The sequence below is a fragment of the Delphinapterus leucas genome, chromosome 6 (genome assembly GCF_059928025.1).
Source record: "Delphinapterus leucas isolate spDelLeu-1000000601 "Yukka" chromosome 6, BTC_Dleu_Yukka2, whole genome shotgun sequence".
NCBI classification, from domain to species: Eukaryota; Metazoa; Chordata; class Mammalia; order Artiodactyla; family Monodontidae; genus Delphinapterus; species Delphinapterus leucas.
In genome coordinates, this window is record NC_143134.1 from 103,155,504 (window position 1) to 103,182,018 (window position 26,515).

At 40.2% G+C, this 26,515-nt stretch overlaps 1 protein-coding gene across 2 annotated transcripts; it reads left to right on the top strand.

Moving 5' to 3' along the window:
* Positions 1-4,633: 4,633 nt before the first annotated feature.
* On the top strand, positions 4,634-25,508 carry DNAJC25 (DnaJ heat shock protein family (Hsp40) member C25). 2 transcript variants are annotated; one of them, XM_089913583.1, is made up of 4 exons: positions 4,634-5,715; positions 18,075-18,227; positions 20,314-20,784; positions 20,968-22,158. In XM_089913583.1, the coding sequence occupies exons 1-4, from the start codon at positions 5,383-5,385 to the stop codon at positions 21,211-21,213; spliced, it is 1,203 nt and encodes a 400-aa protein (XP_089769709.1). In that variant the 5' UTR covers positions 4,634-5,382; the 3' UTR covers positions 21,214-22,158. The 2 variants fall into 2 exon arrangements, with proteins under 2 accessions (XP_089769709.1, XP_022434766.1); XM_022579058.3 differs by lacking the exon at positions 20,968-22,158 and adding an exon at positions 22,165-25,508 and having other exon boundaries at positions 4,686-5,715.
* Positions 25,509-26,515: the final 1,007 nt, after the last annotated feature.

Sequence of the window (26,515 nt, forward strand, 5' to 3'; positions counted from 1 at the left end):
GACATTTGTTACAACTGATGAATCTGCACTGACACAACCCGAATCACCCAAAGTCCATAGTTTACACTAGGGCTCATTCATTCCTGTATAACATTCTATTTGTTTGGACAAATGTATAATGACATGTATCCATCACTATAATATCATACAGAGTATTTTCACTGCCCTAAAAATCCTCTGTTCTTTGTCTATTCATCCCTCCCTCTCCCAACCCCTGACAACCACTGATTTTTTTTTTTTTGCTGTCTCCATAGTTTTGCCTTTTCCAGAATGTCATATAGTTGGAATCATACAGTATGCAGCCTTTGCAAATTGGTTTCTTTCACTCAGTAATATGCATTTAAGCTTCCTTCATGTCTTTTCACGGCTTGATAGCTCACTTCTTTTTAACCCTGAATATTATTCCATCACCTGGATGTACCACATTTATCCATTCACTTACTGAAGGACAAACTTAGTGCTTCCAAGTTTTGGCAGTTATGAATAAAGCTGCTATAAGCATCCACATGCAAGTTTTTGTGTGGACACATTTTGAACTCCTCTGAGTAAATACCAGGGAGTGCAACTGCTGGAGTGTACAGTAAGAGTATGTTTAGTTTTATAAGAAAATGCCAAGCTGCCTTCCAGAGTGACTGCACCTTTTCGCGCTTCCGCCAGCAGTGAGCGAGAGAGCTCCCACTGCTGCACAGCCCCCTCAGCGTTTGGTGTTGTCGGTGCTCCGGATTTTAGCCATTCTAGTAGGTGTGTAGTGGTATCTCGTTGTTTCAATTTGCATTTCGCTGATGACATATGATGTGGAACATCTTTTCATATGTTTATTTGCCATCTGTATATCTTCCTTGTTGAGGTGTCTCTTAAGCTTTTTGGCCCATCTTTTAATCAGGTCTTTCATTTTCTCATTGTTGAGTTTTAAGAGTTCTCTGTAATTTTGGCTAACAGTTCTTTATCAGATGCGTCTTTTGCAAATATTTTCTCCCAGTTTGTGGCTTGTCTTCTCATTCTCTCAACACTGTCTTTCACAAAGCAGAAGTTTTTAAATTTTAATGAAGTCCAACTTATCAATCATGTCTTTCATGGATTGTGCTTTTGGTGTTGTATTGTTAAAGTCACCAACATACTCAAGTTGAGATAGCTTTTGAATCTGTGATTTTATTTTTAAATTATATATGCATTGAGCATTTTTTTTCTTCATTTGGAAAAGAAAGATTTTGAGACTTCCTGCAATGTGTGTGAATTAGTTGCGAGTGCACTTGCAAATCTGCAAATGTTACTGTTAATAGAGACTTCTATTTTGGAGTAAGTATGTGTGCTTAGTCTGTGACAAGTTAACGTCAAATGAAATAAAATTAAGTTTATGGAAATTTCAAGTCCATATTGATACTAGAAAATTAATTGTATTCCATATGACTTTCCAATACTGTTTATCAAAACTTAGAAATGCTGTAGAGGTCAATCTCAGTTACCAGAATCCAAAATTCAGCTGTCATCAAGTTGCTCATTATGAACTCTGTTTTAGGCTATAAGTCTTCTAACTCATTGAGGTCATTTGACTAGAGACTGTCTGTGAGGAAATCACTGTTTACTATGCTCTCTTTTCTCCTTTTATAAAGAAATCCAAGGAAGAGATAAATAAGGAATAGAATGTATAGGTTACATCTCAAAATCCAATGTTTGCTCATCTAATCTTGAAATTTGGACTAAAATAGAGCCAAAGGCCAGAGATTAGATAATAAGGATGTTTTGGTTTCAGATGTTATTGCTTAAATAATTTAATATTCGTCAACACAACCCTAACCGTGTTAGGGTTTTGTTGATTTATTGAATGTGTTTTTACCTAAGCAGTTGAGCCACAGGAGGTAATAGCTCTTAAACCCCATTCCCCGGGTTCTAGTATGAAATGAACCAATGATTGATAAGCCTCCCTGCTTCTTCTAGTAGAGCCTTGGGAAAGAAAGTCAGGAAAGAAGAAGTTCTGCTCTGTGGACAACGGTTGTGGGGAAAGGGACTTCCCTGGAGGCACAGTGGTTAAGACTCCGCACTCCCAATGCAGGGGGCCTGGGTTCGATCCCTGGTCAGGGAACTGGATCCCACATGCATGCTGCAACTAAGAGTTCGCATGCCACAACTAAGGAGCCCTCAAGACACAACTAAGGAGCCGGCAAGCCACAACTAAAGAGCCCGTGAGCCACAAGGAAGGAGCCCATCTGCTGCAACTAAGACCCAGCACAACCAAATTTTAAAAAAAAAGGGTTGTGGGGAAGAGCCTCCTCTGCGTTTCTTAGTTCCTTATTTATTTCCATTTCCCTCAGTCACAGGGGTAGTGGCTACCCTTTGTATTTACTATTTTTAAAATTTTCTGTTATGTGTAAACATAAAATCTACCACCTTAGCCATTTTTAAGTGTACACACACTTTTGTTTCACAGTTCTAGAGATTATAAGTCTGAAATCAAGGTGTTGGCAGGGTTGGGTCCTCTTGGGACCTCTGAGGGAGAATCTCTTCCACGCCTCTCTCCTAGTGTTTAGTGGTTGCTGGCAATCCTCGGTGCTCCCTGCCTTGTGGGAGCATAACTCCAATTTCTGCTTCTGGCTTCACATGGTTGTCTTCCCTGTGTGCACGTCTCTGTTTTCTCCTCTTATAAGGTCGCTGGATTCAGTGACTTCATTTTAACTGATTACATCTGCAAAGACCCTGTTTCCAAATAAAGTCATATTCACTGGTACCAGAGGTTAGGACTTGAACATATCTTTTTGGGGAGACACAATTCGACCCACAACAGGAGTCATCATCAATGTGGTGGCAAAGAAAACTGATGCCACACAGAGAAATCTGCACATAGACCTGTTTACTTGAGGAAAAAAAAAAGTCCCCGTTTCCTTTTCCAGCCTTGCAGTGTGCTTCAAGCACCCTCTACTGGCAGAGTTTAACATCCAGCCAGCTGGCAACAGGCAAACGCAGTCTGCAGAGTGCCGTTCCCTGGGGCAAGGGATGATGGGCTTTGCAGCTCAGAGGCAATAAATTCATAACAGCCACAGACTAAAGTTCTGTCTGCTTTGAAGTGAGCCTTCCCTACGTTAGTTTTAGCTTGACTACGGAGCTCTAAATCGGCTCTGGGACTAAAACCTGGGAAGGGAAGAGTCCAAAGAAAGGAGATGCTTAGGCTAGGTCTGGTAGGTTATAGGAGGTTGGAAGACCTTGAAGTGGGAAAGGGATGATATTTTAGGGAGAGGGACCAGTATGGGCAGAAGCAAAGCATGGGAGACCCTAGGTTGTTATGGAATTCTGAAAGCCACGTTAAGGTATTTGAACTCTAATCTGAAGGTGAAGTTGGGTAAGAGTAACATGACCAAATTTGTAATGTAGAAAATTTCCTTTATCTCCAGGCAGCATGGGAACTCCTTCTGTTTGGGAAGGAGAGCCCTGAACAGGCAGCAATGAGCTTCTATAGGAGGAGTGTGCACGAAGGAAGTGGACTGGGAAACCTGCATAGCTGAAGAACCTCATGGGAGACAAGGTTCAATGAGAATCGTCAAATGTTTCAAGTATGGAAACAACATGATCTGATGTGGAGATGGCTGGCATCTCAAAACACAACACGTATCAATGAATGCATCATCTTACACTGTAAGTTTGTGTTCCTTATTTCAGGAATGGCACCTGATTTCCTAATCTAGAAACCTTAGCGTCATCAGGACTCAGTGCTCTCCTTCACTCCTCCACAACCAATGATTAAATACTACCCATTTTGCTTCATAAATGCGTCTCAACTTTTCTCCATTCTCAATGCTACTACCTTGAAACACGCCTGTAGCATCTCTTACTTGGACTCTTATAACTGTCTCATAACGGTCTTCCTGATATCTCCCAGCTCGTTTTCTCAGGCAGAGTAATTGTTCTGAAATGCAAATCTTAAGGTGTCACTTTATTACTTAAAAACTCTATGCTGGCTCTCCATTGCTCTTAGGATAAATAGCAATTTCTTCAACATGGAACAAAATGACCCCTCATAATCTGGCTTTTTCCAGTTTCATCCCCTCCACTCCTCATCCCCCAGCCCCACCCCCAGCCCAGCCATATGGATTGTCTTTTTTTTTTTGCTGTACACGGGCCTCTCACTGTTGTAGCCTCTCCCGTTGCGGAGCACAGACTCCGGACGCGCAGGCCCAGCGGCCATGGCTCATGGGCCCAGCCGCTCCGCGGCACGTGGGATCTTCCCAGACCGGGGCACAAACCCGTGTCCCCTGCATCGGCAGGTGGACTCTCAACCACTGCGCCACCAGGGAAGCCCCATACTATATTTTTAACTTTATTTTGTTCCATTTTCTTAAAATAATTTATTATTTCTTAAAGTTTATTTGCTTGTTTATTGTCTGTCATCCTCCACCAGAATATATGCTCCTTGAGATTAAAAACCTTGTCTACCTTGCTCACCACTATGTCCTCAGAGCCTACAACAGTGTCTAGTTCATAGTAAAGACTCAAGAAATATTTACTGAGTGAATGATAGAAACAACTTTTTTTGAGGTAAAGCTCTTCATGTTGCTATAGAGTCCCATGCAATATTTTGGACATAATTTCCAAAAAAAATGTTTATCTGAAATTCAGATTTAACCGAGCGACCTGCATCTTTTCTGGCAGCCGTACCCCCAGAACACATTTGAGAATACGTGGATACATTTTTGATTGTCACGACTGAGGTGGTGGTACTACTGGCATCTAGTGTGTAGAGGCCAGAGATGCTGTTAAACATCGTACAATGCATAGGACAGTCCCTACAAGGAAAAGAATTATCCAGGCCAAATGTCAATAGTGCGGAGGCTAAGAAACCCGGAACTAGATGGCCATGAACTTTAAGGCACAGAGCGCCAAGAATCTCTAAGTTAAACTTCCTTTTGGAAAGGGAGAATGGAGTTAGTGAGACGGAGTCGGGGCTGAGACCCATCTTTAAAACCCTGGGCACACATCTTGAGGCTGATAACCAGAGGGCAAGAGGGCCAGACTACCAACCAATGGCAGCAAACAAAGTCATGATGCCTAAAAGACTGCCTGGGAAGGGCACTGTGGACAGTAAAGCACTCTGCATACACTGGTTAAGTGCACCTCAGACACAGAGACATCCTTTAGGTCCGTCCACCTGAGGACAAATCCTCTGGCCGCTGGGACTAGGAACGCGTTCACAGACATAGCGGAAGCAGCCGGGCGGCTGAGGCGTCCTGCTGCTCCCCTAGCAACGGTCGTGACGGAAGTGGCTGAAGCAGCCGCGCCCTGTGCGCCTGCGTGGAGGCGCCGCGTGCTGACGTGGATCTGGGTCCAGCAGCCCAGCCGGGCGCGCGGTGGAGTGCCGGGGTGCGGCTGGGCTAGTGGAGCCGTGGCCCAGCCGGGATGGCGACGCCGATCGCTCCGCGCCGGGGAGCCGGCGCTACCGGCCGGGGCTGGTTGGTGCTGCTGCCGCCCCTGCTGCTGGCGGTGCTGCTGCCGCGGCCCGCGGCGGCCCTGGTGGAAGGGCTCTACTGCGGCACGCGGGACTGCTACGAGGTGCTGGGGGTGAGCCGCACGGCAGGCAAGGCGGAGATCGCGCGGGCCTACCGCCAGCTGGCTCGGCGCTACCACCCCGACCGCTACCGGCCAGAGCCCGGCGACGAGGGCCCCGGACGGACGCCGCAGAGCGCTGAGGAAGCCTTCCTGCTGGTGGCCACCGCCTACGAGACTCTTAAGGTAAGCCTGGGGGCGCGGATGGGCTGCGAGGACCCGCTGGCGAAGCGAGCGGCGTGGCCCCTTCGGCCCCTGGCCCGTGGAGCGAGGCTCCCTGTGACTCCGGCGCCGGGCGCGACCACCGCCACCACCCTTAGGATGCTCGCGCTTCCCCACGTGAGAGAGCGCATACGGCCCACTGACAAAGATGGGAACCCCCTCGGTCTTGGAGGGCAGCCAGCCCCCTCCTTTTTGTTACAGTCTTTTTTATGCAAAGCTTTGGGTTTCTTACGATTTAGTGAAAATGTTTTAATAACGTGCAGCTCACTCTCGGAAAGCAGGGTGATTATTATTACCAAGATCTGTGATAGAACACAGGAAAGGGCTCCAGTGACAGTGAGATCGCCCGAATTTGAGTTGACAGAAACTTGGTTTCTGGGGATGGTATTAATTGTGACATTTAGCTTGGGTTTAAGGATGTAGAAAAATACTAAGAAGAACACCGGATGTTTGACTCCGGCTCTGAACGCCCCTGTATGACCTTGGATAGTGACTTAATAGGTCAGAGTACCTGTTTCTTCATAGACAAAATTAAGGCCATGATGCCTGCTCCACGGGTTGTTATGATGAATGAGATGAATGATGAATGAGATGAGAATGAGAATGATGAATGAGAAACCCCCTATACAGGACCTGCAAATAGGTGCTTAATGACTTGGGTTTCAAGACTGAGAATTTCTAGTAGGAAATATTTTGTGAGTATATATGTGTAGTCATTTGCCAAAGGTTTTATTGAGTCTTGTGGGGATGGGGAGATTTAGCCTGATCCTGTTTTCTTCTACTGCTGGGAAAAGCAAACCATAAGAAATCACTAAGTACAAAACATATTTGGTGGAAGTGTTACTGCTTCAAGGGCCCCATCATGCTAATGCAACAGCAGTTGCAGTTGTAGGGTACTTTTTTCTAGCTTTTTCTTTTCTTTTTGAGGCAGAGTTTTCCATGTTGCTGTATCGTCTGCTTTTAGTGACTACTTTGAGTGGGTATGCTATAATTTAAGCATGGATTATTTTTCCAGGTTAGATTTCCAGAGCTGAAAACACTGAGTCAAGGAGTTAATGGCTTACTTTCCAGAGCAGTTTGGATAATATGGAGTCATAAAATTCACTAAATCCTCACCAGCATTGGTGAGATTGTAATTTTTATTGGCAGTTAACTGAGGAATGGGGGGTTTGGGAAAGTGCTGAGGCCAGAGGGCTTGGTTGCCTATTATTTGGGATAGAGAGTGATTGAGGAAAGACTTCAGAAAGATGGGAAAGAACTTCATTCAGGGCAGCCCAGCATGTGAAGCTCCAGTCTGCTTTTCTGCAGTGAGGAAGGATAGTGGTCCAGACGGCCATCCAGAAGGCCCGCCACTGGTCCTCCAAAGCCCTCGTGGCACAAGAGGGAGCACTGGGCAGGTGGAGAACTTCCAGAAGAGAGGCAGCAGAAACAGTGGCAACTGTTCCCTTCTGCTGGGGTTGGAGATGGGGAGATTTGGCATGAAAATGGTGAGCATGATAGTAAATAGAGACTATAGAAAATCTGGCTGGGAGGAATCCCAGGACTCTAAATATTCTTGCCATTTTCTCGAAGAGACAAATTCAGAGGCTGATCTGGCTGTAATGGTTGCCTCTAAATGCTGCTACGAGTTTAGCACTGATTTGTCAGCTAATAAAAAGCTCAATAAAATAATGTGTCCACTCAAGAACAAGGAACTTTGAAGCAGTTAAAAACTAGTATGTCTGGAGAAAGTAACACTTACTCTTGATTGGGACAGGTTTGCGGTAGCTGCAAATGCCTCCAAACAGGAAAACTAGAATTGTAGTTGCACTGATGGAGGGTGGGAGAGAGTGTTCTATAGCTTCCCCAACCCCACTCATTATTACTGCAGGAGAATGGAAATTATCTGTGAGAGAAAAGGGGTGTCTGGGCTTGGTTTGGACCCATGGAAATCAGACTTAGTTGGGCTCTATGAAAACTCCCATGTTAAATTTATAGAGATAGACAGGGGTTCCACTTCCAAGTGGAACACCTTCAGAAACTTTTTTAAAAACTTCATTGAAGATGCTCTCTCCTGGAATAAGGAAGAGGACTTTGACTTGCCATGTGTGGAAGAAGTTATTAAAAACAAACAGGGTGGTCTGATTTTATTGCTGTCATAATGGAGAATTGTGAGAAGGTTGCCGGAAGATATCATTTCTGGGTAATGCAGAGATCTGATAAACTGGGGTCATCCCCTTGAGGCAACAGGGAGGCAACCACTGTTTTGCTTGGATTATATCTACAGACTGGAAAGAGGGCTTGTGAGGGATAAGAGGTCCACCTGGCCTTTACTACGAGCAGGTCAGATAGAATAGTGGGAGAAGCTGATAAGTTCCAGTGGCTCTGGAATGAAGACGAGCCGCAGAAGCCTACCTGAAATTCCATATATCATCTCATGGGGGCAGCAACTGCAGACCTGGGACCGCAATTCATTTCTATTTGCTCTTTTTGTTATACACTATATATTTCTCCATAAAGAACAGCAATAAACCCTGTGAGAGCTGAAAAGGAGGGAGGGCCTTGGGAAGACTGTGTCCTCCTTCACAGCCATGTTCAGTTACTGCTGGCATATGAAGGGAAAAGTTGATTCTATATTTGCTTTGTAGAATGCCCAGGTAGATTCCATCTCTGGAACAGTGTATCTAACAGAAATTGTTTCTTTTGTGAAATCTGAAATAAATTAGTTGTAAATTCATTGGAGCCAGGAACCTTTTTTCTCTCCCCATAATTTTTTGATAACCTTCTTAATTTCTTATTCTTGGTCTGTTCAAGTCTCTTAGCATTTTTAACATGTATAATATAAAAAGCTATATTATATCCTCATTATAATCTTAAAATGGTGTTCCATCAAAACTTATAACAACCAAGCATCTCTGAATAACCAAAATGAGAATTATATTTGTGTAAGATATAGTGGATTTATGACTCTGAAGTTGTCTTGGTTAAATAAATGCCTCTTTGAGAGAGAGTTTTTTTAGATGGAAATTGTTAAAAATAAGGATACTGACATGATTTAAATGCAGTTGGTCAGACAAGGAGATATTATCACAGTTGGTCATTGTTTTCATAGCAACAGAGATTCTACCTGTGAATAGAGAGATTGAGAAAAACCAGAAAAAGAAGGACGGGTAATAATGGAAGGCAAAGGGACCTGTCAGATGCTTTTACCAAGTCATGCTTAGTTCATGTTCTCAAATAACTTAAACCTCTAGATCTCAGCAGGACTTGAAACCATTATGATTTCACACACTGCTTTATATTTGTTTCATAATATGAGTTAAGCCGGTGAAATAACTATTTAGTGTATTTGACTACTGGGGATTCAGGGACACATGGACTTTGGAAGTTAAGTAAACAGACTCTCACTTGCTGTGTCAACATTGGATCTTTTTATGTGGATATAGCACTTATCACACTGCACTGTAAATCCTGAGTAGCCCTTCTCCCCTCTCCACTAAACTTCATTTTTGCATGTATATCCATGGCACCTAGCACAGTGTCTGGCACATAGATAATGAATGCTTGTAAAATAAAAACTCCTATCTGGAGATAGATTCAGATAGGATGGAAATCGAAAGTGGATTTCTGGCGTTTTGACATTGTTATGTGAAGCCTACTTTGGCATTTTACCCCAAATTAATTGTAGTCTTAAAGAGTGGTACAGATAAAGTAGATTGGATGGGTATGAATGAAAAATTCCTGCATGAGAGAAAAATTATACTTCTGTTTTTAAGGAGAAATTATTTTCTCAGGGTTTTTGAGAACATTAATTATTTTTGATATAGATACAAACTGGATGAATTAGATAAAATGAGAAGGATGGCATAGAAATAAGCAGATGAGGGAACAGGTGGTAAGGACGCACTTAGAAAAACTGCAATTGGTAGAAAATGGTAGAGTTTGACAGCATTTTGCAAGATCATGAGAGAAGAACATAGAAAAGGTCTTGGAGGTATTACTGGCGTGCAGGTTATCTGATAAATTGAAGGGATGTGTAGAGAGAGCCTTGTGCTCCTCCAGCCTTGTCTTGGCAGGAAAGTCACAGGAACACATCAGTTTCTTTTTGCCAGTCTGGTTGATGTGGCAGGGCTTTAGCACTTAAGAATGATTTGACAAAAAGGGGATTATGAACTTCCTGCCCTGTTATGGTTACTGTTTATTGTTCTCCCTTTGTATATTCGCTTAACCCTTTATCTCACTGGTACTGACATAGGTGCTGGGGGAGGAGACCATAACAATGAAAAAGGTACAGTTCCTGCCTTTAAGCTTTTAATATAAGAAGGATACAGATACTTATTGTTTGGTTATTATTTATCTAAGTTATATAATAAAAACGTGTAGATTATATTGCAGCACTGAGAGAACACAATTATTTCTTCTCAGGGGATTGGAGAAGAATGCACTCTTTGATCTGGATCTAGAACAATCCCCAAGGTTGACTGTGGAGGGACATTTCTGGTAGAGAAAAGTCTTGATCCACGAAAACATGGAGTCATGAGTGTGCAAGGCTGGTTCCAGGAATGAGATGTAGGATCACTTCTATTATGCTTTTCCCTGGAACTCTTCGTTCTGGAGGAAAAAAATTAGCTGCACTTTATTGCTATTACTATTTTTCTTTTCCAGCATCGATCCAGATTTTAATCAGTCATTCATAATAATTGGGTATTCATAAAACTAATAGAAATGATGTAAATTTCTATCACAGTTGTGAGGCTGATACACAGCCAAGTTAAGTCAGCTTGATGGCAGATAATTTTCATTTCACGTGCCAACTGTAATTGGTCTAGGCTCCATGTAACACTTGTAAATTTGGGGGCCTTGTCTGGGTTTAGTGGAAAAGATGACATGTTAAACTGTTCTCCCATGGGCCCAGAAGAAGGGTGTGGTACCTTATGTGCCACATTTGCTATTTCTGCTGTGAACCCATAAGTGTTTTTCATTTTTTACTCATCCCTTAAAATTTCACCTGTTATTCCCTACTTATGGCCAAGGTTGATTACACCTAGTGCTTTGTTTAAATCTAGTGCTGTGACTACCTGACACATGATGGTATCAACAACCCATCAGAGCTTTTTTGAGTAACACAAAAACTACTGAGTTGATATAATTCTAGCCAGAAACTAAGCACTTGACGTTTTAATTTTGCTTGTGCAAATTTATCATGGGTAAAAAGAATATTCTGAGATAGTCACAGCACAAAGACCCTTACTGTATTTTTAGAGACTGTAGGGAATCTACTGTTTCTAGGTTAGAAGCCAGTCAGGTGCATGGTAGGGAGAATGTTTCAGGAGACTGGAAATAGTTTGGGATCGACCCTTTAAGCTGTGTTCAGGCATGTGAACCTGATGTATTGAAGAGTTACCACAGGTTTTAAAGTGCATAAGTAACACAGTCTGATGTCTGTTTCAGAAAGAAAGTTCTGGGAACAATATGGAAGATGGGTTGGGGGAAGGCAGGAAGGTATTCTTGGCTGAACTCATTTTATTTCCATCTTAGTCTTCTGGAATCTCATCATTCCTCTTTGGTAACTTAAGAATCTCTTATTTGGTTCATTTCTCATTCCTTAATTTTGCTTCTTTTAAAGCTATGGTCACATTTTTCTTCTCTCCTCATTGTTGGCTATCCTTACTTCCTCGTCCCCCTTTCATTTAAACTGTCATAGACTGACATGTGCATCAGCACACGTTCTGGAGCTGTTCTTCCTAAGATGAAGAGTGATGCTCTAAGCATCAGATCAGAGGGCTGCTCTTCCTTTTGGAACTATTTGTGGCATTTGATGTCGACTACGTAGTTCTTTAAGCTGTTCTCCCTTGACTCCCTTCATGTAATTCTCTCCCCTTTCTCCAAGCTTTCTAGCCATTTCTTTTAGTCTGTATTTCGTTTCCTCTGCCTTCACCGTAAACATTGCATTTCCTTAGAGTCCTGTCCTTTGGGTACTCTTCTTTTTATTTTCTAAGCTCGTCCTGATGAAACTCAACTACATCCTTGACAAGCCTGAAATCCGTGTATTCTCTAGGTTCATATTTTTCAATTGTCTCTCATTTGTAGCACAGGTACCCAAAATTACACATGAAACTAATCCTGTTTTCTTTGTTAAAGCATAAATTTTAAAAGAGCTTGACTCTTGTACAAATACAAAATAAACACGTGTCAAAGATTTTATTTAACTCATTAATTAATGAGGGAACCAGTAAGATATTAAAACTGGTTCAAAAGAGAAAAAGTGCCACACAGTTTACAGTCAAGACAAGGAGTGCTGAAATGCCTGTAATACTGGTCAATATGACAAGGCAGTTATCAGTTGCCTTAATTCCACTGGTCACAATTTGTCTTTTTGTGAATAAGAATTATTTGCATTACTTCCAGTTTTCCACAAGTTACTTCTTTCTCTACAAAGTTAAAATAGACTTTTCAAAGACAAATAAAGGCACACCCCTCCTACAGGAAAAGATAATCCTTGGAGGCTCCAGACACTGAAAAGCTATCCAGTAATTTTCTTTCCTCCCCATTTCAAAATCTTCCACAATTTTCCCCTGCATCTTCTCCACACTTGCTGTCCTCTTCCTTTATTCTTAGAATAACATGGTTCACACAGTGACTATAATTAGAAACATCAGTATCATGCTTAACATGATTGATTCCTGTACCCCTTTAATCACCAAGTCCTATTTGTTCTACTTCTTAGTCTCTAAAATCTGTTTCTCCCTCATTCCTTTCTTTACAATACTATCAGAGTTATCGTCCAAAAATATATACTTCTACTCAATGCTATTTATTTTTATCATACTTGAAAACATGTTATGTTTGAATAGCACAGACAGTAACACCCTAACACTTTAGCATGGCATATAAGATCCCCTGTGGTTCTTATCCAAACCTATCTTCCTGGCCACATTTACTGCTCCTTTCTTCCCTAAACTTCCCCAGTGCTTAAGCTTCACTGAATCTGTTCTATACACTGATGCTTCTGTACCTTAACACTTGCTGTTCCCCTTGCCTGGAACAAATTTTACCACATCTTACTTGCTTTTAGGATCTAGCACTCATTTCATGTCTTCTGTGAATCCCATTACCAGTGGTCTCAGGCACAGTTAGTCCTTAGTACATTGAATTGTGCTCTTCTCGCCTGCTAGATTCTTCTTGTAGATGGGAGAGTTACTGAGGCTAGGTCCTTAATTTATTTGTTTTTTTTATCCTCCTTTGTGCTCAGCACATGGCTTAAGGCCCTGCATAACTATTTTCTGAACTGAAAATAACTAAGGTTTTTTAAAGCTCAGGTAACCAAGTAGATGGCGATACCGTTAACTGAGACACAGGAGCAGATTTGGGTTTTGAGCATGTTGAATTTGAGATATTTATGTTACATTTAGGAAATGTTCAGGAGGTATCTGAAAATAGTAGGAGCAGGGAAAACAGATCTGAGTGTCACTCGTATATGATATATAGGTGATACTGCAAATGATGGAAGTTGCTATAACCACGTGTAGACTGAGAAGAGAAGACGTAGAAAATAGTTGCACGAGTGGCTGGTGGGTAGGGAACAGGAAGAGAAATGAAAACTCAGAGCAGTTGACTTTCTTCCTCTTTAGTAGGGTGTAATGGCCTGGAAAGAAATTTAGGGGAACAGATGTTATTTTTTTAAAGGATCATTTGTATGTGTATTTCTCTTAAAAACAGGATTACTATATATATTTAAGAATGAACAAACTATTACTATATTTTCATATATTATTGATTCTTGGCCTTTGCCATTCTAAATGGTTTCTATTATTTGTATAATCGAAGATTTTTAATGTGAACCTGGCTGCAATATCTGATTATTGCAATTTATGTTTATTGAAATCAAACAATTCATTATTTCTTTCAAGGACAAGAACATAATATATTTTTGCCTCTGGGGAGGGGGGAATGATCATTTTCATAAGAGAAGGAAGGATTCAGTGCTTTCTTTGCTTGTGGGTTTCCTCTTGTTCACTTTTGATCTAGATATTGGTGGTTATGTTCCAGTCCTCCTGCATATGCCCAAGAGGATTGGGAGTGGAGTGGACACCAGCAGAAGCACCATTTTTTCCTGTAGAGATTAGAAACAAGGAGCTTATTGCCCTGCTTGTCAAGGCTCAGGACAGAGAGGAGGAAGAAACAAGTATAAAGGTTTTGGTTTTGGAAAGAAGTTGGAATCTCCTGACCCTGGGACCTTAAGATCCACAAAATTGCTGAAAGAAAAAGTACTACCTTATTGAAAGGTAAGATATTACACTGTTTTAAGGTTTAAGCTATTTTAGCCACATTAGCGTATCTTCATAAGCTATGAAATCAAGCAGTCATTTCTGCCAAGCCCAAGTTTTTGTGGCCTAATCACCCGTCTCGCCTTCCTGCTGAGATGGAGACCTGTGTGGCTGGAGAGATGTCTAGAGTGAGGGAGAGCCTTTACAAAATTTCATTCAGTTTTGAAATGATGTTTATTGAATGCCAGGCACTGTGCTAGGCCTTGGATATACAGAGGTTAAGGAATCACCCTACCTGCCTTCTAGAAGTTCTCATTCAAGGAAAAGAAAAAAACTGATGATGACAATGTGATAAGTGCTATAATAAATAGGTAATAAGTGTAATAAGAGTGGTCTAAATCTGTCTACTAATGTTTATGTTCTAAAGGATTAATAGGAGCGCATGAGGTTGGAAGAAAGGCACGGGCATTTGAGTTAAAGTGAATTATCTGTTCAGTCATAGATATAAAAGAGCATGCTGTACTTGAAGAACACACCAAATTCCAGAAATTGCTATCTGAATGTTTGCTATGGGCAAAAGAAGGGAGAGTGATAAGATGTTTCTTAAGTAGGTAAGTTTGGGTCAGTTATGGAGGCCTTGTTGCATGACAAGGAAAATTGAACTTACCTTACTAGACACTGGGAAGCATTGGACAGAACAAACAAAAAAACTGTGAGGCTACTTTAGTCCCAAGATGGGTAGGAAAAAAAATAAATATATGGTATTAAAAATAAAAATATGTAAGAATGTACATGAAACTCTCTAATTGGGTCCCAGTCTGTCTTTTCTTTTCTGCTAACATTCCTGGTATCCTGTGTTCTTATTAGGTTGATTCTAAACTTAGTAGGCTACTGAAGAGTAGGACTTTGACTTAGATTGTTGAGAATCCCTAACTCTTCAATTTGTGCCAACCTTGAACAACCTTGTAAAGTGTATTATGCATGCCTCAGCCTAAAATCCATTTTCTTCATTCTGGAGAGAAAGCTTTAAACACATTAAAGAAAGAAGACTGTGTCTGAATAAACGCTGTAACAAGGAGATCGCAGACCTTCTTGTCTCTAATCATGACCAAAACAGGGTCATGAAATTATGGTGGCCCCAAGGAAAAGAAAACCATTCTAAGAGAAGTCAGACTTGACCCTGAAACCTTTTACAGGGATGAGGTAGTTTGAGGACTCATTATAGAGGGCCCTGAATAGACCCTACAGGCTTCTGGTTACAGTAGAGAGGCTAGACATAAGGTATAAATTTTGGAGTTGCTGGTACTGGAGCATTAGCTGACCATCCTGTTAAATGAAGCTCTGTCACAAATCTAGGGACCAGTGAGAAGATGGTGACTCTGGGGGAAGATATGGGTGAAAAGCTTGAAGAAGGATATCTGCATTCTGTGGACTGTGACCTTCAGTAAGATAAGAGAACAAAGGAGAGGACAGCCACTAGACGCATGACATTCACAGAGCAGATTTCAGTGACACTCACAGATCTTGCTGTATACTTCAACCAGGAGGAGTACAGACAGTCAGAATGGGCAATGGACTGTGCAGAGATAGTGATGCTGGAGGACTGTAGGAATCTCATCTCGGGGGGGCAGTTAGTTTCAAAACTACTTGTAATCTAGTTGGAGCAAGGAGAAGAATCGTGTTTGAAGAAATACATTTCAAAAAGCATCTGCCAAGACTGGGAGGCTGAGTATAAAAGGCAACGAATTCAGGCCAGAAGCAGAGCATATTTATAAAATTAGCCAAAAGGGCAAAAAAATGGAGGGAGAATGGAAAAATTCTCAAAGGATGTCTTGAAGTACTCAGAATGAAATACATCAAGGGACATAGGCTTTAGTCTTCAGAGCTATCTGTATGACCTGTAACATTTTACCCTCTTTCGGTTAGAAACTCTAGAATATGATGATGGCTTATAGGAGGAATGGATTGACAGTTGAGGCGTGTGGCACACAGCTTGCGGGATCTCAGTTCCCCTACCAGGGATTGAACCCAGGCCACAGCAGTGAAAGGCTGGAATCCTAACCAGTAGGCCACCAGGGAACTCCCGAGAAAGTCTTTTCTAATGGAAGAGAACATACAAGGAGTGAATTTGAAAATAATATCAGCCTGAGCTCAGCTTTCCTTATATAATAGATGATTCGCATATTGGCCCTCCATACAGTGCCATGGAATAGACTTTAAATATATTTACATCTAATTATACTAGATACTACTTCATCTAGCTTCAAATTCTAGTCAGAGGTAAAAAATATTTTGAATGTAATGAGCGTAAGAACTGTTACTGAGGGCTTCCCTGGTGGCGCAGTGGTTAAGAATCCGCCTGCCAATGCAGGGGACACGGGTTCGAGCCCTGGTCCGGGAAGATCCCACATGCCGTGGAGCAGCTAAGCCTGTGCGCCACAACTACTGAGCCTGTGAGCCACAACTACCGAAGCTCACATGCCACAACTACTGAAGCCCGCGCACCGAGAGCCCACGCTCTGCAACAAGAGAAGCCACCGCGATGAGAAGCCTGCGCACTGCAATGAAGAGTAGCCCCTGCTCGCCGTAACTAGAGAAAGCCCGCTCACCATAACTAGAGAAAGCCTGCGCGCAGCAACAAAGACCCAACGAAGCCAAAAATAAAATTAAATTAAAAATAAATAAATTTATTTTTTAAAAAAAAGAACTGTTACTGAGAATGTGCTCATTCAAATTCAGAATTCTTAATAGAAAATATATAATGATATTAATGGGTACAGGAAAGATTTATCATTAGCAAACTTCTTATTTTAAATCTAAGAAACAGCATATTGGAGGACTCGGGAGGAGGCCCTGAACAGACCCCAGCGCCTCTGTGGTAACAAAGCACTAAGTGCAGATTTTGAAATGTTGAGCTAATAATCTGCAACTTTATGTATGTTGAATAATTAATTTATCATAGAAAGAAGTCATCTAGGTTAAAGAAAGATTTTTTTCCATAATGGTTTATGTTGTATTCACTTATAGAGAGTAAAGAATTTGCTGTAGTTTTAGTCTTTAACATTTTTTTGGAAACAAGACAAGCTGAAAAATAGGTTTCCTGTGGGCTTAAAAAAAAAAAAGCAAATCATAACCTAGTTTGGTAGCTTTTCAACCTATGTAGCTCAGTAAAAGATTACCTTTTAGTAACTGGTTAAAATTAGAGAAGGTTTTAAGAAATGCTTTATTTGTGACCATTTGAGCAGCATTTCAGAATGCTATAATTTTTTCAACATGTTTGCATGATTAAGAAAGAGCTATATATTACCTTATTTATGAACTGGGCTGTGAAAATGTGTTATAATAGTGAATACTACATATTTTTAACCTGTTTTTGTATACTGTATGTCATCTGATATACAAAATAACCCTGTAAAATTAGTAGGGCAGCTATTAATATCTCTAATTTACAAGTGAAGAAGAGTGAGGCTCAGAGAGGCTCAAATTTTTGCCTGATATCACAAAGCTAGACTTTGACCATTATACTGCATCGATGTCTCAATGTTTCCTTGGGATGAGCATAATTCAGTTTTGAGGGCATAGACTGGTTTTGTCTACTTTTTTGTTGTTTTAATCATTGCTTTCAAAAGAAAACCTTCTATACAAGGTTGGGAAATGATTGTGAATATATACAACAGAGATAAACATTCTTTTTTTTCTATCAACAGTTACTGAGAGTAGGTGTCAACATGCTCTTAAATTATAAGAACACGGCGACATCCTTATTAGCACCACAGCACTGGCTAAAAAGGCATGGTTCATTGCTACTGAAGTGTTTTTATTTTTTCCAGGAGGACTAATACTCCTCAAGAATTTGAGGAAATTTTTTTATTATGCTTTATACCTAGTATTAAAGTTCTGGAAACAAATTTGTGTGTCCCTTTGAGGAATTATGGGAAATTTTTTGATTTTAACAGTTTGTTCTTTTATTCAGATTGATTACATAATTACAAAATTCTAGATTTGACTTTAACAGATTATTAACTAAGACCATTTTATGAGCTGTCCTATTAAACTGGATATCTTGTTATTTTACAGGATGAAGAAACTCGAAAAGATTATGATTACATGCTGGATCACCCAGAAGAGTACTACAGCCATTACTACCACTACTACAGCAGGCGCTTAGCCCCTAAAGTGGATGTGAGAGTTGTGATCTTGGTCAGTGTGTGTGCTATTTCAGTGTTTCAGGTGTGTATTGATGGATGTGTGTATCTATGTGCATGTGCAGGAGTGCACATTGGCTAGTGCTAGTCGTTAAAACTGAACTAGAAGTACCTTTTTGTAGAATTTTACTTCCAGGTGAGATTAATGTTTTATATTAGAAAAATATTTATTTAACCAATTGATAACATTGGAATCTTTGTTGGCAGGCAATCTAAGAAATCATGAATGTCATTATATAACTGTCAAAACCAAACAAACAAAAAAGTCAGGTATTTTTCTCTTTTCCCCCTCTAGAGTATTTTCCATATAACAGCCAGAGTGAATGCCAACTAGACCATATCATTTACAGGTGACCCTTGAACAACATGGGTTGGAACTGCAGTGGTCCACTTACACACGGATTCTTTTCACTAACTGCAGTGCCGACCCGCAGCAGTGCACCTTCTGAGGTTGGCTGAATCGGAGGATAGGGAGGAGCCGTGCATACGGACAGCCAACCATACGCTGCACTCAGACTCTGAACAGGGTGGTGCCCCCCCCCCCGCATTGTTCGAGGACCAAACTACCTTCATAGGACTTTTCAATGATTTCCCATTAAACTTGGGGAAAATTCCAAACTCCTTAATATGGCCTAACAAGTCCTGGCACCTACCCACCAAATGCCAGGAGTGTAGAGCTTGCCATCACTGTAACAAACAAAAATGTCTCACACATTTCCACATGACGGCTAAGGGCACTCCTGCTCAGTATGAGAACCACTGAAATAGACTAAAAGTGCTACAGTAACTTTTTATGTTGTTTTAAAATATCACAGAAATACAAGTTTAGCCTGAAATGAGTTTTCCCTACTATTATTCCTCAACTAACCACACCTATCATATCCTCCTCTAGAAGAAAAAAGAAAGTCAAGTGACTAGAATGAAGCAATTTACTAGTTTCAGAATTACTTCTCCAGTTTAATTCCCAGAAATGAAATTCAATCGATATGACAAAAGAATTCCTACTGAAAACTAAAGCTGTATATATATATATATATATATATATATTTTTTTTTTTTTTTTTTTTTTTTTTTTTATTTTTTGGCCGTACATGGGCCTCTCACCGCTGTGGCCTCTCCCGCTGCGGAGCACAGGCTCCGGACGCGCAGGCCCAACGGCCACGGCTCACGGGCCCAGCCGCTCCGCGGCACATGGGATCCTCCCGGACCGGGGCATGAACCCGTGCTCCCCGCATCGGCAGGCGGACTCTCAACCACTGCACCACCAGGGAAGCCCTAAAGCTGTATATTTTAAACATATCAGCTTTTGTAGTGTTGCCTTTTCAACAGGGAGAGGAAGGGCAACTTTACTTTTCTGTTTTAGATAATGTAATACCCTCATCACTTTTTTTTTTTTGCTATTCCTAATAGATTGCTACTATAATATTTCAGGATATTATTGGTACAACTGCTGTATTTATTCAGTAAAATAGCTGAAATGTGTGGAGGTACTATATGAAGAGTAGGACTTTTTCTGATAATAAAACCCTTTGTGGTTGAATATATTTATGAAGTGACTTAATGTCTTCCTGTCCAAATAAGTAAAGAGTTCAAACATATTTGAATCTTTCAGTTCAGAATGTGACGAGCGTTATTGTGGTATGTGCAGATGGTTTAGAGTTGCCCGAGTCTATACCCAGGGATTTTTTGAAAGAAACTCCTCACCAGCTAGTTTTACCATTCAATTCTTCCTCCAGTAAGTAGACTGCAACCTTAAAAAAAAAATAGATGAAAAGGGATTTCTTAATTGTGATCTAGGGAAGAGTCAAATGGTAAAGATGTGAAATGAACAGGTGTGATGTGATTCCACCGATCCATCCTCTGATCCTGGGTGTCTCCTGTGGAGAATCAGTGGCTTTTTGGCTCAGCTCAGGGCTTATCTGACTTACCAGGCCTGGAGATCCCGTGTCCACATGGGCATTATTCAACTGTATCTTCAACTTACAGAGTAAGATTTTTGAGGTCCCTGTTTTTAATCAGAATAGGTTTTGGCGGCCGGGGGGGGGGGGGTTGTGTTCACCAAGATGAATTTTGTAATAAAAATTACCCAGTTTTTTTTGTTAAATATTCTAGTTTTTCAGCTGGTGGAACAGCTACAACAAGGCAATCAGCTACCTGGCCACGGTGCCCAAGTACCGTATCCAAGCCATGGAGATTGCCAAGCAGCAGGGATTGCTGAGAAAAGCCAAAGAGAAGGGCAGAAACAAAAAGTCCAAAGAGGAAATTCGCGACGAGGAGGAGAACATCATAAAGAACATTATAAAAAGTAAAATAGATATAAAGGGAGGCTATCAGAAACCCCAGTTCCGTGACCTTCTCCTGTTTCAAATTCTCTTAGCTCCCTTTCACCTGTGCTCATATATAGTCTGGTATTGCCGGTGGATCTATAATTTTAACATCAAAGGCAAAGAATATGGGGAAGAAGAAAGACTATATATCATACGTAAATCTATGAAGATGTCAAAGTCTCAGTTTGATAGTCTAGAAGATCATCAGAAAGAAACTTTTCTTAAACGGGAGCTTTGGATAAAGGAGAATTATGAGGTGAGTAATTACTGTAACCTTCCTTACCAACTTAAAACTAGGTATGTGACGGGATCACAGAAGTGTGCTCAAATTTCTGAAATCGAAGAGTTAAATATAGAAAGATCTTACTTTTGTTGACTGTATGACTATATTTAGTAGTGGAACAGTGGGTTTTTAACCTATAATTTGTCTTTTTAAAAGATGAACTTCAGGGCTTCCCTGGTGGCGCAGTGGTTGAGAGTCCGCCTGCCGATGCAGGGGACCACGGGTTCGTGCCCCGGTCTGGGAAGATCCCACACGCCGCGGAGCGGCTGGGCCCGTGAGCCATGGCCGCTGGGCCTGCGCGTCCGGAGCCTGTGCTCCGCAACGGGAGAGGCCACGGCAGTGAGAGGCCCGCGTACCACACACACACACACAAAAACAAAAGATGAACTTCAAATACTTTAATTTACTAATGCTAAAAATTTACAGTATGGTCTAATTTGTTGGGTTAAACTGTACTATGAATTGCCAGAATGATTTGGCAAGTAGATATATTCAGCCTACTTATAAAGAACATAAAAATGGAAGGTAACATGGTAGCTCCTAAATTATTTGATAAGTTTTCACTTTTAAGTAGTTGAAGCTGCCCACTATACAGTAAACTCTGTCTGTCATAGAGTGCTATCCTGGGCTGAATTATCACGGCATTACATGAGGTTATCTTAGTTGTTACTTCCTGAAATTTGGAAGTAAAATAATTTCTTTCTGAAATTTGATATGGCTGTGAAATTGGTTATGAAAACTTGTCCATTTAGCTTCAACTGATATACATGAAAGGTTATAGAAATGAAAGATGTTCTTTGTTCTTAACCTCTGTGGTTTATTTAACCTTCTTTGGGAACTTTAAAAATATTCTGAAAAACCAATAATTATCATTGAAGATAAAATTAGTTGTAAGTTCAATTTGGAGACAAATGTATTTATAAGGTCACTTTGTTCCTTGGTTAGGATCAACAAAACTGAAAGTCATCTGTTAAATTTACAGAGTACCATGTTAGAAAAATAAACTGTTGACTCTTTAATATTGGACATTAGTCGTAGAGAGGAAATGTTTAAACCCTTTAAACTCAGCTTATATATGATTTCAAGGAGGAAAAGAATGTATTTCCAGGTTACAGAAGTCAGTGAAAAAAATTACTAGTTCTTGCACAAGTTATTCTTTTTTATTTAACATTGAACATTAAAGTGCTTAATTGCTTAGTAATCTTAGGTGCATGGTCTTCAGAAGACAAACCAATACATTCATTGGAAGCTTTTACCTAAAGTTATATTTGAAAAATATAAACATGCCATAAAGCTAATGACAAATGTTTCTCTTTGGATTGTCAAGTTAGTTTATATTATTTATACTTACAGGTCTACAAACAGGAACAAGAAGAGGAACTAAAGAAAAGATTAGCAAATGATCCTAGATGGAAGAGATATAGGAGGTGGATGAAGAATGAAGGGCCTGGACGGTTAATGTTTGTGGATGACTGAAGATTGCTGGAATGCTACTATGCCAAACCTTAATTGTGATACTATTTTCATAACTGAATTATTTTAGAAATGTACTGACTGTTCCTCAGCAGTAACTAAAACTCAAGTATTTGATTAAACAGTATAATGTAGAAATTTAAACTTTCCCTTCAAACTTTATACATAAGACATTTATGATTGTTCAATTTTTATAATCAATTTGTGGATTTTGTTAAAAGATTTGACATGAAGATTTATTAGTTGCCATTTAAAAATTTTATATGTTTGGTTAAAAAATTTGACATGAAAATTTATTAGATACCATTTAAAAATTTTACGTGTTAAGTGTTTATTCTTCAAAAGTGTTTCCTTATTTTGTTATAGTGCTACACTTTTCTGCTTTCGTGGCCTCTATTAGTTTCACAAAACATAAAAATTATAACAGCGTTTAATTACATTTTTGAGTGTCTTTCTAGACACAGACTTCTTCAGCAAAATGATTCAACTATCATGTCATCTTTATGACAGTCATTATAGGTTTGATTTATGTTCAAAATATCTCTCTAGGAGAGTCTTCTGCTGGACTGTCTTTATAATATCTCCCCCCAGTCATAATATTCTTACTAAGATCAGAAACTCTCCAGGAGAGTGAATCTACTTTCATGTCCTTGTAGGATGATCTTGATTACAGTCATTATAGGACTATAACTGTATTCTCAAACACTGCTCCAGAAAGAACCTTGTAAGAAGGTCTTTTGTACCACAGTATTGTTTTACCCCCCTTCAATTAAAAAAAAAAAGAGCAGAAATAGTGTCATGAAAAGTTCATATATTATGAAGTCCTTGAGTGGTGAAAAATACATTTTATGTGAGCATATTTACATGCATATAAACCAGAAAGAAGGGGTGCATGGCTGTGTGCTGTTCTATCAAACAATGAAATGTAAATGCTTTATACGTGTGAAAGTGAAAGTAATTCACACATAATTTGACTGAATCAAGTATGATACTGCAGCAAAGTATCGAAACACATTCATGGTAGTGAATCAATACTCCTGTTAAAAGACATATCCCAGTCCATCATATTAATAAAACGGTTGCAATATATCACAAGTTTGTTGGTATGACATTTTAAGTCAAAGATTAACATATTGCTTTTGCATTATATAACTGTAAAAGACATAGCATAAAAGTGTAGCATAGTAGCTATGCAGAGTCTGTTTCTATTCAAAGTAAACTAGTCCTTTCAAGAGCTCAGCCCAAATATGTGACACATACAGAGATGCAGGAGGGGGAAGAGTTCCATCCTTGCTAATATAGCAAAAGGCCTGAGGTGGGTTTTTTAGCCTGTGAGTGAAGGCCTCAATTCCTCATTAGAAAATTAGGGGAGGAGTTTGACCAGATTATCACTAAGGCCTTTTGCAGCTGAAATTATATAATATTTATATTTTTGTAAACTTCAGATGAAAGTGTTTTATGCATTCATTCTTTTTTGGGAGGGTGGAGAAATTACAGTGCTAAATTGTAGGAAGCTGTGCTTCAAACCCCAAATGCCCAACTCTAAACCATAGGTAAATGCCTTTGAAAAGTGCTGTGGTTGCAGTCAGTAACCCCTGTCCCAGTGACGATGTTACCACACCCGTGCCACACAACAGCATTATCACCTAAGATTAGACGTGGGTACCATATGTTATGCAGACCAGAAAGAAATGGAGGCTCTTGCCCTTCTGTTAAAATTTCAAATAAATTTATGATTAACTGTATTTCAAAAAAACCTAGTGATAAGGAAAAATAGGAGGACTGAATATGTTAGCATTCATAAAGGTTGGCTGATAAAAACTATGTATCTTTGGATATTATTTTGCATATATGCTAGATTGCTGTATTTCTTTCTGTCTTTATATAGAAGTCTTATTTCTGGAATTGTTCCTGGCAGCCTGCTCACTTGGTAAAAGTTTGGTTGGTCTTTTGGAATCATGGTCACTGTATGGGTGAGATGCATGGACTCTCCTTAACGGAAGGACTATGATTCTTTTCTCCCCTTCCCTCAACAAAATGGCTTTATGCATCAAAATCCTGGAGGAAAGGAAGGGCAATTAGTTGTGTCACAAGTGTCGTTCACATATGTTGGGTATCTTTACTATCTCCATACTCTGCCAATCCCCCACCAAAGAACCAAAAGCTTCTCCATTTCAGAAACACTTGGAGAAGAATCCTGGGTAGGGGATCCCAGAACCCCACTATAGTTAGAAAATTTCTCTTGTGCTTCATTTTAGGGCTATCACCATTTCCTCCTTGCTTGGAATTCAGGGGTTTATAGAGCATAGCTGCTTATTGCTTTCTATTATCACTTCCTATAATTGAGGTCTGTGCTAAAATTACCCTTAGGGTTACTTACATTCATGTCAGATATCCTCACAGCAGTTTCTAAAACTGACCCTTCCCTCACTGGTCTTATTTCTTTATGAATTCTCCAAGTTCTACAAATCCCGGGTTGCAGTTTCATAACACATCTATCAAGTAGGGGCCATGAGTAGAATTTTAAACACTACAAGTGGTATACAGAAATTTAAAATGTTACATGAAAAAATAATTCAGTTTATAGAATTAACTATTTTAGTACTACTGAATTTATGTTTAGAAAAACAGTAGTTTTATTTGCTTTGAGATTTTTTTGGACTGAAACGGCAGGAAACTTTTAACACCCACACATTGCAAATATTTCCTTGAGTAGAAGCCAACTGCTAAGCTAACATGCAGCTAGTGTTATGGACCAGTGTGCCAGCCCCATACTGAAAGTTCTGTGGAAATTAAAGAGAAATAGCTTTTATTAGACATTAGTATGAACAGGTCTAGCTACTTAAAGACTTTAAATCAGAGGTGGTCTCTGTTGAGTTATAATTGTGCAATTGAGGCAGATAAATGTTGGTATTGATACAAAATAGCTGTGTACAGATGAATTTCTTTTTCTTTTTCTTTTTTAGCTGCAGCATGCGGACTTCTTAGTTGTGACATGTGAACTCAGTTGCAGCATGCATGTGGGATCTAGTTCCCCAGCCAGGAATCGAACCCAGACGCCCTGCATTGGGGGCATGGAGTCTTATCCACTGGACCACCAGGGAAGGCCCCGGATGAGTTATAATTAATTTTATTTACAAAGTGTGATACTCTTCACATTTAAATATGGGCTAAAGCCAAATCTAGCCCCTGATAACTAAATAAAATTTGCTAAACAAATTTAACCTTTCTGGTTTCCTCATCTGTGAAATGAGGGGATCTTTTTATTTTTTATTTTTATTTATTTATTTATTTTGCGGTACGCGGGCCTCTCACTGTTGTGGCCTCTCCTGTTGCGGAGCACAGGCTCCGGACGCGCAGGCTCAGCGGCCATGGCTCACAGGCCCAGATGCTCTGCGGCATGTGGGATCTTCCTGGACTGGGGCACGAACCCGTGTCCCCTGCATTGGCAGATGGACTCTCAACCACTGTGCCATCAGGGAAGCCCCAGGGGATCTTTTTAGATAATTAGGACTTAAAAATCTATAAGCCTGTGAATTTACATAGGTTTAGGGTCTGAAGGAGATTAGACTGCCTGCAACTGCGAAATGTTATGAGTATTTAAGTAAAAAGCCTATATGATTTGTCATAAACTTTAATCAGTTTCTTAACAGATTCAGAGTATCCTTGACAATTATGTATGGAGTGGATCACATAGTCTTACAGCAGTGACGTATGGGATTTCCTACAGACTCCTCCCCAGTTTCATTAGTGGATGAAGAAACTTCCTCCCATTTGACAGTGTCTCCTTTCATAACCTCAAGAAGAGGGAGCAGGATGCAGGGGAATGGCTCAGGCTTTGCAGCCGGTTAGACCAAAGTTTGGTTCCTGGCTCTGCAATGAATAGTTTGACTTTGGGCAGGTTAACCTCTGAACCTCATTTCTCGTCTCTAATAGTTAGTACGGATACTAACTACTTCACAGGATTATCATGAGAATTAAATGAGATGGGGTAAAATGGCTAGCATATATTAATGCTTCAGAGGCAACAGGAGTCTCGTTTGTTAAAATCCATGGTAATAGAGTGTTTAGTGATGATTACAAACCCGTTGTTTCTTTGTTACTTAAATAAGTATTTGAACCCCTTACTTTGTGCAGAGTACTGTGCTAGAGTGAAAAAGTGATGCTCCTTAGGATTGGAATTGTGTGTCTTAAAAGCAGCCGCCTGCCCCTTGTTGTACCCTGGGGTACA

Coding starts and splice junctions, on each gene's coding strand:
- DNAJC25 (XM_089913583.1), top strand. CDS start 5,383: ATGGCGACGCCGATCGCTCCGCGCCGGGGAGCCGGCGCTACCGGCCGG. Junction 5,716..18,074: donor CCGCCTACGAGACTCTTAAG/GTAAGCCTGGGG, acceptor GTTATTTTACAG/GATGAAGAAACTCGAAAAGA. Junction 20,785..20,967: donor GGATAAAGGAGAATTATGAG/GTGAGTAATTAC, acceptor TCTTTTTAAAAG/ATGAACTTCAGGGCTTCCCT.